Raw genomic sequence first — 16,598 nt, 5'->3', positions numbered from 1 at the left:
TAAAATAGGGAGGTAGCCCAGCCAGCATGGCTTAATGGTTGTCAACCTATGAACCAGGAGGTCACTATTCCATTCCTGGTCAGGGCACATACTGGTATTGCTGGCTTGATCCCCAATGGGGGCATGCAGGAGGCAGCCAATCAATGATTCTCTCTCATCATTGATGTTTCTGTCTCTCTCTCCCTATCCCTTCCTTTCTGAAATTAATAAGATATATTTAAAAAAATAAAACAGGGAAGTATAATGATTAAATCTGCATTTTAGAAAGAACACTATAAACAGCTGAATGGGAAAAAGTGGTGGTGGTGAGGAGTAAGTATGGAAGGAACAATAGCAGTATAAAAGAACAAAAGAAGGAATAATACAGTGTATAATGGAGATAGAAAGAGGTGTTTGTTTTTGAAATATTTAAGCCATAAAATTAAAATAATTGATGATAAATTTATATAAATAGAAGTGGGTCATTAAGGGAAAAAAAGGGTAAAATATTATTCTGAAGTCTCTGGCCAAGGACCTTCTGACACAGGAGGTATGACAAATCACTCCTAAGTTTAATACTTAGGTGTCATTTTACTGGCCCAAGTAAGAGAACCTCAAGATAGCTCTGTGTTTAGTCATCATAAGTGAAACTGTGGAGATCTGGGCACATTTCAAAAATTTTGAATTCCAAGGAAATCTTTTCCAAACTGCTGTAACCTGGTGTTATATGGGGGCAGTCAAAACTCTTCAAGAAAAAAGACCCCGTTTAATAGGCACTCTCTATCTCAAAGCCCTCTGAGTCCCTCACATTTCCTGGTGGGTTATGGAAGAAAGAAGGGGAGTAGGTTCAATATCCAACTCCCTGCTCAGGCAGCATCAATGGTGGTCTTTTCTATTTTTTTAGTGTAAGTTGGTTAATCAAAAGGAAGAAAGATTAGAATTGCTAAATAAGAGGAATTAAACCTAGAGAGAAAGATTTACTGTCTCCATATGAATCACCCCAAGGACCCTAAGGTTTTTCCCATTCAAAGCTCAAGGAGCAAAATGATATATGTATTTTGGGCTATGGTGCATCCCAATCCTCACCTAAGCCATAATTCAGGTACTTACCCCCTCGGCACCATTTTCACCTGTGTTGGCAAGCATTTCCTGCAGAGCTCTCACCGAGAGGGACTGCTCCAGCACAAAATTGCAGACACAGAGATCTGGAGGAACACACTGTGGAAATAAAATCAGAATGAGGATACCTACTCATATCAGTTAGGGATCAGTCATGTAATAACACGTCAAGGACAAAAGCCTATGAATCAAAGTGACAGTTGGATGAATGGATGAATAGGAAGAAAGAAAGTGAATTTCTCTTGTTCATGTTAAGATGGGTTTTATGCTGGATTCTAAAGGGTGAGAAAAATAAAATTCTCAAGTGTTAAGGGAACAGTGACCAAGATGTCAGGATCAATTTAACTGAGGATTGGAGGCATACAAGGGGGAGAACACACATATAACTCAGTGAAGAAGGGACAGGAAGGATAGGCTGAGCTACACCGATGTCTTGGAGGGACCAAAGGAAGAAAGCCACCAGGATCTCATCATAAAAATTTGTTAAGATGTTGATGGACAGACTAGAATGTGGCACCTAGATAATGATAACCAGATTAGAAAATTTGTTTATTTAAAAAAAAACACACCTTAATACTACAGTGTAAAAAGAACCAATAAGGGGAATTAAGAGCTATATAAATATATTGTAGTTATGGACAAAGAAATGTCCAGAATTATAAGAATTGATGACCTCTATAACAGTCATTCTAATTTATTATGTGCTCAGGTCATGTTTTGATATGTCTTATCTGTTCTGGAACATTATCAACCACAATTAAAGAGAGCCTTCTTTGTATTGTGACTAGTAATGTCTAATGCTCATTGAGTACTTTCTTTGCCAGACATTAAGTGCTCTACATAACTACCTCACTTAAATATCACTACTTCCCTACAAGGTAGAGATGGTTGATATTCCAGTTTCCTGCCCAGGAAACTAAAGCACAGAGAAGTATCAGGGGTCTTCAAACTACGGCCCGCAGAGGAGTCTGATCCTGCCCGCCAGGTTTTTTGGGCAGTGAGCGCAGCTGAGGTGTTACAGTAGGAATTAGTAGTTCATATAGTCCGGCCCTTCAGCTCTCTGAGGGACCTTGATCTGGCCCCCACTTTAAAAAGTTTGAGGACGCCTGAAAATCATCTGTCCAAGGTAAGGCTTTTATTTGGCTGAGCAGGATTCAAATACAGGTAGTCTGTCTCCCTAGCCCTGACACTTAAACTCTATGCTGTGTCTGCCACTGATGATAATATTAAGATATTTTTCACAACTAGAATACTTTCAATCAGCACATCTTTAAGTATGAATGACATTTATGTAAAAGACAGTGGTTGGGATTGAGAAAGATAAAAAGTCACACAAAACAAATCATTGTTCTTCAGGAGTTTACAATCCAGTCTCCCAAAATTTCTCTGGGAATATGATTTACAATCAGTTTGCATACCAAGCCTTTGTTTCCTAGGTGATATTGGCAGAACCCTGACACCATGAGAATATCAGGAATGAGGAAGGAGGACCAGAAGTCACCAGCAGCTATGTCTAACACTCCCAGACAGGTAGGGCTGTTTCCATGGAGCTTCGATTTCAAAAGTTAAAACCAGCACAGAGAACCTCTCTGACACCAACATTTTCATTTTTAAAATACAGATTATAGAATTGGTAATCTGTAAATACCTCTTTAATTTCCAAGTGTTTATACATTCTTTATCCCCCTCCCCAACCTCAATGCCTTACTTGCTGGTCCTGCCTACTGATCCTATTCATTAAAGTGTTAAGACCCACCCCACCTCCCCCAAGCCAAGAATGGGTAATCCTATCCCAAAGGCTATTAGTCCATGGGTGACATACATTTTAAGTACTTTTCTACTTCAATAACTTTTCTGCTTAGGGTCTTGACAGTCAGAAATCCTAAAAACCCATTCCTTCTAGAATTTTGGTATTATAGGGAATTGCCCAGTTCTCTTTATGAAAGTGTTGTAACCTAGGAGAAATTGTAACACCAGCAGGCAACAATTATTCCTCACACCCCCTGCTTTGTTTTCAAAGTCTGTTCTTGCTATAGGTAATTAACTCATTTGTATGGGACTTGAGCAAGCAGACAGCAGGTGATGCAGGGCAGAGCTTCACACCCAGTGTTTTTAGAGCACATATAGCATCATTACAAGAAGCATACAATAATAGGATAAGGCATTTCTCTAAAGACCTTATGCCATAAACATATCATCCAATTCTCCCCAAATATGATGCCATCTCAGATGATTTTAAGGAGGTCTTTCCCACTGCTTCTTAGTCTACTGTATTTCATGTAACCAGAATAGGAAGAAAAAAAAAAAAAAAGAAAAAAAAGAAAAAAAGCCCGGTTTGACTGTCTACTCTTTCTCCACCACTTCACTGGAGCATGTGATTTGAAGATTTCCAAAAATGCTTGTAGTTAGGCTAGTACTTTTCAGTATGCTCTTTGACTGATGGAATGATCTCAACATTCATGCTCACTTCTACAAGTACTTTCTCTTTATGTTGGAAACTTTTCACAGTTCCAGTGCTCGAGATTCTGCCTTCACACGAGCTTGTGCAATTCTAAATCAGCTTTCTTTCCTCCCTGTGCCTATTTGCTTGGACAGAAGAGAGAAGCTCTTCCCCAACACTGTCCTCACCCATCCTGATGGAGCACCACTGACAACACGGACACTAGGCATGCTTCAATCATATTTTTCTTTTCCTTCCAGATTTAAAAGGCCCATAGTGGTCATGATTTAATCACTGGCAATGAAAGGGCACATTACACCAGGTCACAGTGAGCAAGGGGAGGAAGCATTTTATTTGGGAGCACTCCATCTGCCACTGGTTTACATAGTTTCCTTACAGGTTAGTTTTACTACCTCTGGAATGTGCTCCCTGCCTGGACTCTATACTCAGAGATAAGATCACATCACATGGGCAGTTGCAAAGGAAGGAACAGGGCAACAGGAATATCTGAAGAAAAACAAAATGCCATTAACAAATCTTCATGACATGAATGGAGTGCAGAGCACAGAGCCATCTGACCCGCTACTTTAGCTGCCATCCTTAATTAAACTCCACACCAACCTGAGCTCCCTTCTACACATTGCCCAAGAATGAGCAAAAGCCACTGGTCCAGCAAAGCTAATTTGTTTTCAGCGTGATAGTCCCCTAGGAGGCCAGCTCATTGTCTCTGTGCTCCGGAGTCTGTGCCTCAGTCACTCTGTCTGGCAGGCATGGGGCATGTATTTGATGATTCTTAGCACGGAGAGGAGAGCTCTGTTGACATCTGTTCAGAAATAGCTCCTCATCACTCTCCCCAGACCTGTCCTCAGACTACAGAAGCTCTATGTTTCCAAATGTCCTACAGAAAACCTTGAAAAGCCAGGGCCCTGGGTAAGCCAGGAACTAGGTATTCATTTAGCCCCACTACATAAAAAATAGTGAAAAAGAAGGCCTATGGACTGTTCATGTCCCACAAATTTATGTAACATCTTCCTCCTTGCAATAAAAGTAATTTCTGGGACTTACTAGATCTAAATTGTGGGAATCTGATAGTCCTCTTACTAGATTTATTTAGCATTTTTCTACCTAGTATCCCACAATAAGCATTCAGTATGGTATTCAGACAAGCCTTCAGGGAAATGAAGAGGCGACTTAATTATAAGAAGGGGGATTGACATTCCTCTATTACACTGTTAGCTATAGTATGTTTTGGCTTATACAATTCTTTATGAACTATAGTCTGTTTCACTAGATTGCAGGTATCTTGAAAAATGTATGTCTAATTCTACTTTTGGTATTCCCAATACATAGACCAGTAAGTGCTCAATACAAGTGTTCTTGAACTGACTCTCTGTGTCCCAAAACACTATTCAATATGTGGCTGTGGTTGCAGATGAATTGCATGGAGCATCCACCTGCCCAGCTGAGTCCCTTCTCATCTCCTGCTTATTGCTCAAGAGACCCTTCTTTTTTCATTATCATGAGACTTTTTCCACTTCTCTGTTAATCAATCTGGCTCTCTCCCAAACACGCCTAAATAATATGCCCTGTAAATGCATCAGTAAATTTGAATTAAAAGCAATAAAGGGCATATTGGTTAAGAGTGAACACTCTAGTGTATACTACCTGAGGTCCTGTCTCTGTTCAACTACTTACTAGCTAAATGATGTTAGTCTCCGTGCACATTAGTTTCCTTATGTGTAAAATAAAGATGTAATAGTACTTACTTCTAAGGATGAACTACATTTTTATATTTAAAGAGATTAAAACAGGATCTGGTATATAATAACTATTCATAAATGTCAGATTTCATTCCACACAGAGAAACAAAATCAATAACTCACTTAAATATTCATTTATATAACCAACTAGAGGCCCAGTGCACAAATTTGTGCATGGGTGGGGTCACTTGGCCTGGCTGGTGATGGGGGCAGATTAGGGCCATCTCACCCAGTCCTGATCAGGGCCCATCAGGGTCGGCTGGTGAGAGGAGGGGCTGTAGGAGGTTGCTGGCCAGGGGAAATTGGCTGTGGGAGCAAACTTACCACCAGGGGACAGCTCCTGCATTGAGCGTCTTCTCCTGGTTGTCAGTGTGCAACATAACTACTGGCTGGTCATTCAGTGTCCGGTCATAATGGTCACTTAGGCTTTTTTTATAGATAGACTAGGGGCCCCATGGTCAAAATTCATGCAAGAGTAGGCCTTCCTTCCCCTGGCTGCCAGCACTAGCTTCCCTCTGGCACCCGGGCCCCGGGCTTCCCTTTGGCCACCAGCAGGCACCTGAGACTCAGGCTTCCCTCACAGCCCTGTCTGGAAGATCATCCAGAAGAATGTCTGGTCTAATTAGTATATTATACTTTTATTATTATAGATATTTTTGAAGTCTTATTTTGTGTAAGGATAGGCAAAACCTCTGCTCTGTAAGGCTGTGTGGTCTAGTGGAAAGTTGGGGAAACAAATGGACAACTTCCAAAATATGGTTCAAAATGTTCAGAGGTGAGTAAGAATGCATGTAAAGAAGCACACAGAGATGAATGTGTCTGGAATAGTAGAAGGAAAAGTGGGAGGAGAAGGGGGATGGGGAAGCAAGCAAAGGAAGATGAGAAGTGAAGCTGAAGAAAAATAGGTGTAAGATTGAGGAGTCTTGTGTCTCCTTGTCAAGAGGGTTGGACTTTATCTTCATAACAATGGAACACAATTAAAGGAAGTATTGCAGGAAGCAATGTGACAAAATTTTCATCTTTGAAAGATCATTAAGGTCCGGTGTGAAGGGGGCTAGATAAAGGCAGAGAAACACATTAGGAAATGGTTGCAATAAAGTAATTACAAGGTGACAATGGTATGCATTAAATCAACTGCAGTGGAGATGAAAATAAGGGAATGAATTTGAAATATCTGGAGAAGTTAGGTGTTATAAGACTTAGTGATTAATTGGATATGGGAGATGATGAGAAAGGAGTGGAAGAAGACCAGTGTTTCTATTGGATGGTGCAGAGTGAAAAAATGTAGGATTCAGTGAGAACAAGCCACACCAAGTGTCCAAAGTACCACAGGGACAGTAATTACTCTTGGCAAAATGTCCACTGGAATCTCCCATTTAAGCCAATGATAATGGGAGGGTAAAGAAGTTGCTCTAACTATATATGCAGATCTCTGCAGATGCCACTAAGGTAGGGTCATCTAGGAGGAGAGGAAGAGTTTGAGAAAATGACACATATTCTCTACAAAGAGAATTCCTAGAGACCTAGCAAACAAAATCACCCCAATTAACCTCACATTCCTTTCCCATGTCCCTCAAGCAGTTAGTCAGCATGTAGGGAGCACAATAATATGCATTCTGGACTGTGCTAGCAGCTGTGGGAAACAAAAGAGAAAAGTAAGACTTTTTCTATCCTTTAGGGAATTTTTAACCTTCAAGAGACAGACCTGCTATGCATGACACTTTATGAAACAATGCAGAGGAGTATATTCAATGTGAATTTGAGGGGTATGAATATGTCTTGTAGGACCCAGGGTCCTCTAAAAGATGTTATGATTAGAAAAGGCCCGCCCAGGCTGGCTCTTGGCCTGAAGAGGGTTTATGTAGGCAAGAAGTTCCTGGCACACAGCAAAACTCAAAATTTTGTTTAATAAATGAATAAGATGAGTTATTCTTTCCATTTTGTGTGTGTGTGTTCTCTTTTGTTTAAAATTCCATTAGTTGAAATAGCATTATTAAGTTATGGGCTTTACACAAACTTTTCCCTTACTTTCCTTTGTTTTTTCACCAAAAGAAAAAGTCAAGTACTGGAAGTATTATGAGTCAGCAAACGAGTGAGCAAAGGAAGGAGAAAGTAGTAGATAACTCCTGCTTACTAATTTTTGTACCTATACCTCCTACGTCAGTCCCAGGACTGAGCAGCTAGATTAATGCCATACTTATGGGCTGTGGGTTTACACGAACTCAGCCCTACATCCATGGCAGGCTCCAGAGTCTCACCTGCAAAGTGAAGTGACTTCTAATGTCAATCACATGAGGAGGAGTGACTATGATAACAGAGATCACACCTAAGGAAGCAGAGCTGAGATAGCTGGGAGAAGTGAATCTCACATTCTTGGACCCACATTTATGAAGAGTCAACATAGCCCGTGGGCAGATGTTGCAAAAACATCCAATCAGTGACAAGTCTGAAGGTAGAAAGCAAGGGACTCAGACAGGTCATTCTTTCCTCTGGGGTTCCATGTAAACAAGGACAGGAGCAGTGAGTATGTTAATTAAGAATCAGAAATTTTAATCCAGAATATAGGAATACATTGGCCCTTCCATCTTTACTTTTCTTGTGTACTTCCATAGGGTTTAACAAAAACAATTTTTTGGAATTTCTAGTCTACTTTGGTTAGATTATGTAAAGTGAGAAAAAATTCTTGGTCTGTAAGTTAGCCAGAACATTAAAGAGAGAAAAGTGCTCCCCCATGGCCTACAAGATGTTAGTAGGCGTAATCAAACAGAAGAACCATAAGACAGTCGCAAAACTCAGGGGACAAAGCTAGGGGGGATGGGGGGTGGGAGGGGGAGGTCCTTGACAAACAGGATATCTTTATTCAAGAATAAGCCTTGAAACTTCTAGATTTTATTAAGGAAGACTACGTCAATTGTACTCATTTGTGCTCTCTTCATGCTGCTTGAGACTGCCTAGTCTCAAGTCTCACGGCTCTAGATTTCAAATTGGGTGTATAAAAGGAGACTGTTCCTCTAAGGGCAATTTGTCTTAACAGTCAGAGCTGGTCTCAGTCTTCTACATAATTTGAGTTCCATTTCACTGCACTGCCTCAAAGAGGACTGATAATCATCTCTCTATGATGGCTTAATGTAGTCCCACTCAGAGACCATAGATGAGATGATTTCCTAAGCCATCATGAGCAGAAAACCATTCTCTCTTCCAGAAAATGTTCCATCTCAACCAGGCTCCCTTGGGTACAGTGTGATGTTGGCGAAGGACCACTGTCCATGGAATAGCCTCAGGATAGCCAGAGATGGCACATGTAATTTGCATTTCAGGAGCTCTAAGCACTTTATAGACATTATCTCATCCACCTCCAGCAGACATGAGCTCATTAACAGACACCATATCTATTATTGATAATACATAATTATTTGTATTGTGTTTATACTTCAAAGCTAGAGCAAGTCATTAACCAACCTAATACCTACATCCATCCCAACCAGGTTTTATTTAAGCATTTAGGCAGTTCAGTGCTTTTAAACCTACCTTTGCCACTTCTGCTAAGTTGTTGATAGTTTATAATAGAGTTATATAGTGAACTAGAGGCCCAGTGCGCAAAATTCATGCATGGGTAGGGTCCCAACGCCTGGCTGGTGATCATGGCCGATCTGTGGGGTGAGCGGCAAGGTGATTGGGGTCCCCGCTCATACCAGCCTTGGCTGGCCTGGTGCCACCCACTTGCCAGTCCTGCCCCCCATTGGTGCTGCCTGTGGGCTGGGGGAAGCTCCTGTGTTGAGCATCTGTCCCCTGGTGGTCAGTGCATGTCATAGCAACTGGTCATTCCACCAGTCATTCCCCAGTTCAGTTGATTTGCATATTAGGGTTTTATATAGATAGACTAGAGGCCCATTGCACAAAGATTCATGCAATAGGCCTTCCTTCCCCTGGCTGCTGGCAATGGTTTTCCTTGAGCACTCAGGACCCAGGTTAATTTGCATACTCACTTCTTATTGGCTAGTGGGCATCACTGAGGTATGGTCAATTTGCATATTTCTCTTTTATTTGTGTAGATGCTTAAATTGAAAGCTTCTGCAAGTCTCTGGATTTCTATGAAAACAGATAGCTTAACACATCGCGGACCAGTAGTTTTATTGCTAGCTTTACCCAGTGGCCAGATAAATTTTTATTGGACAAGTACAAAAAATGTTTTACATAAATGTTAAAGGCACACTTTAAAATTAAGTGCCCATTGCATTTTGAAGTTATTTATTACATGCTCTTACAAGTTAGTATCTTTTAAAAGCATGATACTTTATAAAACACTGTGTAATATGAAGCAAGAATTCTCATGATCTGTCTGCTAGGTGTTATCAATCATTTTAGAGGTGGGTCAACTGAGATACAAAGATATTAGGTAAAACTTCTATGGGCAAGTAGAGAAATAAGAATAGAACCAATATAACACATTTTAAATGCCTCTATTTACCTATCTATATAATTATATTAAGTATTATTCTAAATGTTCATAAATATTATCTCATTTAACCCTTACCTCAACCTTTGAAGGAAAGAAATTATAGCCATTTTACAGATGAGAAAAATGGGACTCAGCAAGGTTGAAACACTTCTCCACAGTCATATGCTGTGGATAGCATTTAAATCCTGAATTTCAAACTCAACTCTTTCTGACTCATGCTGTGTCAACATTCCTGCAGAGAAGTTTCGCATCCAGACATCAAGAGTACAGAATTCTATTCCCATGCCCTCTGCAAACTCTTATACTCTAATAAAAACTTAAAGAATTTATATTGAGTTCTTGACTATTTCAGAAAGAGGTTTCTATTTCAGAATGACAACTAGGAATACAAAGACTCCAGAATGAAGTTGCTGGGACTCCTAGGGTGCTGGAACTTTATAAAAATCAAGATTTCTGGCAGGCAAGATCATTGCCATCTTTTCATGAACTTTCAATATCTAAGACAAACTTTCCATGTAAGCTTTCTCTTCCCAAAGGCACCTCAATTCTGGGCATAATGGGACAGTTTCCATCTAAGGACATACATGTATGCATTTAAGTTGTGTCTATCCAGATTCTAAACATTTTTAAGGAAGAGATTTTGCCTGTATTAAGAGCTGTTACCATGGAACAAGGTTGCAGCACATAAAACTTTGCCTAGGTTTTCTATTCTTTAAATATTTTGCTATGGTAAAGGATAGAGAGTCTTTCTGAAAATACATACAGAAACTATTCAAAACAGTTGAGTTTCAACTTTTTGCTTGATTTTTATAACAAAAGCCATTATATGTAGACTGCAAGGTCCACAAAATTGAAAATGAATGGAAAAACTTATTTTTGTGGAAGAGAAGAGGGATATATATATATATATATATATATATATATATATATATATATATGTATAATTGATTTTTTTACAGAGAGGAAGAGAGAGGGATAGAGAGTTATAACATCGATGAGAGAGAATCACCGATCAGCTGCCTAGGTGTGCCCACTGGGGATGTGCCCACAATCAAGGTACATACCCTTGACTGGAATCGAACCTGGGACCTTTCAGTCTGCAGGCCAATGCTCTATCCACTGAGCCAAACCAGTTTCGGCAATATATATATATATATTTAAATGAAGTAAATAAGGTCCCTCTTGATGCCTGAGGAACCAAGCACAGGAATGTGATGCTCTCAGCATCGAGCAGTCTCTAGTGGTTCTTCATTCGAAGGATGAGGGAGCTGCCCTGGGAGGACCTAAGCTGTGGAAAATCACTACGGCGCTGCAAGGAGACTTACTAAGCAGAATCATTCTCAGCCACGAACAGAGCAATTACAGCATCTGATGCCACTCTGGCCTGAGGTTTACTCCAAGACAAGAGCCAGTATTCAGAAGGGAAGCGATAACAGTTGGCTATATGCAAGGAAAAGGAAGAATGTTATCAAGTTATAGAAAGGTGTTGATATTTTTAAAAATAAAAGGTTTCTAATAGGAAATTAAATATTTACTTAAGAACACTTGCTGAAACATTTTCTATGTAAGGGAAGTAACACCACCACCTAGGAGCAGGAAATCCAAGTTGCAGGCCAATTTTCCCTTGATAAAAGTCTTGCCGAGAAATGCCAACCCCAGGTAATAAAGCACTGAAAACACTCACAATTGCTGCTCCGTTACCTCATCCCTCAAGTGCCCAGGTACTGGCTGTTTTACTGACACTGATCGACAGAACCATTACATCTAGCCTCTTTTAGGGAGAATGTTTATTAATTCAAGTGACAGCAACATTTGCAACATTGATTATCCTTGTAATGTTGCTCAGAGATTTCTCAGTAGAGCTCATAAATATAAGCTTTCTCTGGAGGCATTGATGCAGAAATATGGTGGGTGGAAGGATCTCCTGGGTAAGGCTGCTAACATTCCAGACCTTGGGACCCTTCTCCAGTGGGTACTTAAGGAGTGTTCAGGGTCTAGCCAATGTGGCTCAGTGGACAGAGCATTGACCTGTGGACTGAAGAGTCTTGGGTTCAATTCCAGGCAAGGCACATACCTTGGTTGCAGGTTCGCCGTCCTGATCCAGGCATGAGGAAGGCAAACAATCAATGTGTCTTACTCACATCGGTGTTTCTCTCTGTCTCTCTTGATCCCTTCCACTCTCTCTAAAAATCAATGGAAAAATATCCTCAGGTGAGAAAAAAAAAAAAGAAAAGAAAAGAAAAGAAAAGAAAAGAAAAGAAAAGAAAAGAAAAGAAAAGAAAAAAGAACAGTAGTCCAGGTGTTCTCCAGGAGGCCTTTGATTCTCTTTGAGAGACTCTGTGTAGCACTTGGATCAAACAAGGAAAATCAAGTCCCTGGAGAGCAACTGATTTCCTCTAGGTCTTTTGTTAAAGGTTTCATCCAAATATAGGACCTTCTTTCAAATGAGTAACCCTATTATTTGAAATGCATGTGATTGTTGCTTTTATGATCTTACCTCATATGGTCCCAACCAAAAATAACACCAAGGTGCCCTGGTCACCTCTATTCTGCCATGCATCAGTTATTTCTGGAAAGTTAAGAAAAATGTTACCAAGGGCCTGGCAAAAATGAGCTGCTGTGAAGCTCGTGTTCTTTAAAATAAGGGGAGGCCAGAAGAAAATCAGACAAAATGCTGGGCCGAGGCTTGTCTGCCTGCCTGCTGGGGGAAGCATAACTGACGGCGGGAGGGTTGATTTGGTTCTTGATTGAGCCAAGCTTTTCTCCCTGCCTGGCATGGTCAGCTTGTTAAATAATAAAGGTGCCAGGGCTGGACACCTGGAACATTTGCACCTGGAAAAACAAACTTACAGAGAGGCAGCAAATTATACTATTTGTTGGCAGAGAAAACCGAAACAATTACTCTTTTTTATGATTCTAAAAATATGGCCATAATGAAAATTCAGCTTGATGAGCGGCATAGAGAATGCAACAAATTCTGTGGATAAGTACTGGGATCCTGAAGTTCCCAGTTTTCAATGGGAACTCCCCTGAGAAACCAGAGCTGTTATTCTGAAGAACGCGCATATTAGAAAAATAGCTGAGATCTGGAAAGAATAAAGGCACACGTGGTGAGGAAGGAGATGAAACCAGCATGCATGTTCCATGCTCCACAAATCAGGGGTACAGCATCCACTAAAGAAGAGCCCAGCGTCCAGGGTGGTGGGGTTAGAAGCAGGTCTGATGGGCAGCAAATCAAGGGATGAGGTAAAAGCTGAGTGGGGCAGGCTGGCAGGAAAGCCTCGTCTCAGCTTACCCTTCATACTTCAGACTTGAATTTGGTTACTTTAGTTTGGGTGGAGCATGCACCTCCCATGTGTCTCTTTCTGTTTTGCTCACACTCTCCTCTCTTTGGACCCATGATGTGGTTTTGAAGGAATTCAGAAACCATGGTGAAGCTTTTCCCTATCACCCTGCAGTGGTATCCGGCAGCTGCAGGACAGGAGGCTTTTCATTGCACACAGGAAAAGAAGATTGAGGAAAGCATTCTGAGGCGCCCAGGAGAGCTGAGAAAATGCTGAGCTGGAACTGAAGGCTGACAGAAAGAAGGGAGACACTGGGTGTCCAAGGAAGTGCTGTCCCCTGAGGCATAGCTGTCACCAGGATCACCTGTTTGGAAGAATCCCACTGTACTGGGACCTCCCTGACTGCATTGCCAGCTTTGTGGGGCTCATGGACTCATGATCTGAAGTAGGCACACAGCTCAGAACAACAAGGGCAAGACAGCAGCTTGGTTTCCAAATGGCTTAAAATTTCCCCCAATGCTTCCTTCCCACTCTCAGATAGAATCCAAATTATAGTGTGGAGATTCAGTTTTTATTTTTGCCCCTACATGGGTTTTTCCATGTAGGGGCGAAAATATTTCAATACAAATTGGCATATTACTATAAACTAAGTTCTGGATTAAAACATGTTTAGCAGGAAGATGTGAATAGATGTTCATTAAGGTTGCAGTTTTAAAAATCTTTGTGGAAGTAGATAGCAGTGATAAATATTTTTACCCAATATGGGAAAAGCCCTTCTCTACCCTCATGTTAAACTAGACTCCACCCTCCAACTACCTCATAGTATGAGCTAAACTCCTACCACTAGATGTTTACATTTGCAAGAATTAGTATTACATGCAAGGATTAGTACTACATGCTTCCCTTTGGAAGGGAGCATGTGTTTCTTATCACAGATATATTTTATATATTTTTATTAATTTCAGAGAGGAAGGGAGACGGGGAGAGAGATAGAAACATCAATGATGAGGAAGAATCATTGATCAGCTGCCTCCTGCATGCCCCCTACTGGGGAACAGAGCCAGGCATATGCCTTGACCAGGAATTGAACCATGATCTCCTGCTTCATAGGTTGAAGCCTAACCACTGAGCAATAAGAGCCGGGCTCAACACAGATATTTTAAACATGCACCTAAAGCAGAGATTTAGAACTGCCAGTCAGTAGCTACATGAATTAAAAACATTCACATAATAATAAGCACTGCTCCAGTGGATGGTAACAGAGACCTATCACCTCATTAGGGTGCATCTTCTTTAATACCATCACCCTCACCAGGAAGCATCCAAGTATGGAGGATGGGCAATCATCAAAATGCTTTGGTTTTGGTGGATATCTGTTGAATCTCACTCTTTCCAAACCTTCCCCTATTGAAGTCACTCTGGGCATGAGCCAGTTCTGATCAACACAAGAAAAAGCATTAGGAGACTCAGTTTTCTTCCTTCTTGGACCCAACCCATCACTCTGCATCTGGTGAAGCTGGCCAGAAAATTCCATGTCAAATACTGCCTCTGCCCATCTATCCAAGGTCCATGGTTGGGCCTTCACTTGAGTTCTTTCCCTTAGCTCCAGTAGGAAACCCAGGTAACTGAGGGTCCCCACCCATAATGAGAGCAGAATGTGACCTTTCCTTTCTCTTCCCCTCCTGGATAATCAGGAGTTACCTCCAATACATAATGGTTAATTTGGTGCCATGAAAGAGAATGAACATACTGATAGAAACAAAGGAAGCAATGTCATATCTCAGAAAAGTAAGTCCTTGTTCATGGTGACCTTCGCAAAGTTTGTCAGACACTACGAAGATTAATGCTTCAAATTAGCCGATTGCTCTCCAGTGCTATCTGTCCTTACGTTCTGAGTGAACAAGAGGGAGATGAAAGCTGTGTTTGGCTTCCTATTAGACTCCCACATTTTGGGAAAGAAGCAAGTACATTCATTACTATAACAATTGAAAACTTTCCATGGCAAGCTTCAGGCAAGTGAACGTGATCCTAATGAAATCAAAGTCCTAGCTTTGCTTCATTTTGAGATGAGTTCTGCCCACCTAAGTTGGCTGGCTACTAGTACTTTGTCAATACTTAATCAGACAAGGAAACAAGTGTTGTATAACGCTGATGACTACAAATTCAGCCCTGCCAAAATTTCTGAAAGTCTGGTTCGAGGACCACCTCTCCATAAGAATCATTCAGGAATTTCAGAAAAATAAAAGCTGAATTCTGGCCCTACCCCAAACCAGGATGGGGATTGAAGGATATGCCATTTAGAAATGGCTGCCCTTCTGGGCAAATTCTGTGCCAAACCCCCTGATGCTGGCTGGGCTTATGATCTTTAAGGATAAAGCATTCTTGACATAACTTCCTTGGAAATTGGGTAGCGATCAAATATGCAGCAATACTAAGTTCTCAACTTGAAACGTGATGGGAGGAAATTGTGGACACTTTCTCATGAGCATCAAAAAGTTCTCATCTTTCTTGGCTGCATTTTTCACCAAAAAGTAGTAACCTTTAGCTGTTTATTAGAGGCTTTGCTAAAGGATAATATTGGACCTCCTGCATTCACTCACTTTCAGAATGGCATTAAATATTAAAAACCTTCCTCACCTTTATTTAGGCAAAAGAAGTGAAATTGCTTGAACCTAGATTCCACAGCTAATTAGGGTAATAATTCACATTTCAAATATCAAGTGACTGCTCTTGGGATGTAAGAGGTGGGGTAGAGATCAATTATTCCACCCTCTGTGCTCTCAGGCAGAAAGTACCTCAACCACCCAGAAGATGTAATAATCTGTTCTATTTTGAAGTAGAAATATTTTGGGATGTACAGGGAATTGCTAAAATAGGACTGAGGCAAAATCCTTGATGAAAGAGCTCCAATAAAACATGGGACATTAGGTCTATTTTTTTTTTTTAATTTTGTCATCCACTCCATAGCTGGAAAACAGCTGTTTGAGAAAGGTTTCCAAACATCTCTCTTGTAGCAGTTGTCTTCGTCTTCCAAAGGCTTTGGATAAAGCTGAGCTGAGTTTAAGTAGAATGGAAGAAAACGATTTGAAAATATCCTAGCAGAGAAAGCAGGTAAGTCCTGGAATGACTGCATTAGGAACACTTAAAAAAAAAAAAATCATTCTCTGAATTTGAATGAAGAAAAACAAAATAATCCTCCACAGTGTTCTGAATTACTTAAAATTGCTGCCTGTCAGGAAATTAAGAAAAAACAAGGTATTGTTTGCCTGTGATTCAGTAAATTCTCCAGTTCACATAATTTTTTCCAGTCACTACTTTGAAAGAATAAAATGATCGAATAAACTACTGAAAAAGAGAAATAATCTTGTCTATTTAAATGTCTGAAAATTAGCCTGGCCAGCATAGCTCAGTGGTTAAACACTGACCTATGATTCAGGAGATCATGGTTTGATTCCTGGTCAAGACACATACAAGGGTTTTGGGCTTGATCCCCAGTGGGGGCGGTGTGCAAGAGGCAGTTGATCAATGATTCTATCTATCAATGATTATGTTTCTAT

General features: G+C 40.6%; 1 protein-coding gene across 1 annotated transcript in view; it reads right to left on the bottom strand.

Moving 5' to 3' along the window:
- The window catches only part of RYR3 (ryanodine receptor 3), a 350,151-nt gene that overhangs the window by 317,575 nt on the left and 15,978 nt on the right, over positions 1–16,598 (bottom strand). The window contains 1 exon segment of the mRNA XM_045583784.1: positions 1,090–1,197. Within this exon segment, the coding sequence (XP_045439740.1) occupies positions 1,090–1,197 (108 nt within the window).

Source organism: Pipistrellus kuhlii, unplaced genomic scaffold (genome assembly GCF_014108245.1).
Source record: "Pipistrellus kuhlii isolate mPipKuh1 unplaced genomic scaffold, mPipKuh1.p scaffold_m20_p_1, whole genome shotgun sequence".
NCBI classification, from domain to species: domain Eukaryota; kingdom Metazoa; phylum Chordata; class Mammalia; order Chiroptera; family Vespertilionidae; genus Pipistrellus; species Pipistrellus kuhlii.
Note: the sequence above shows the minus strand (reverse complement) of the source record. Positions and strands in the feature narration are given on the sequence as shown.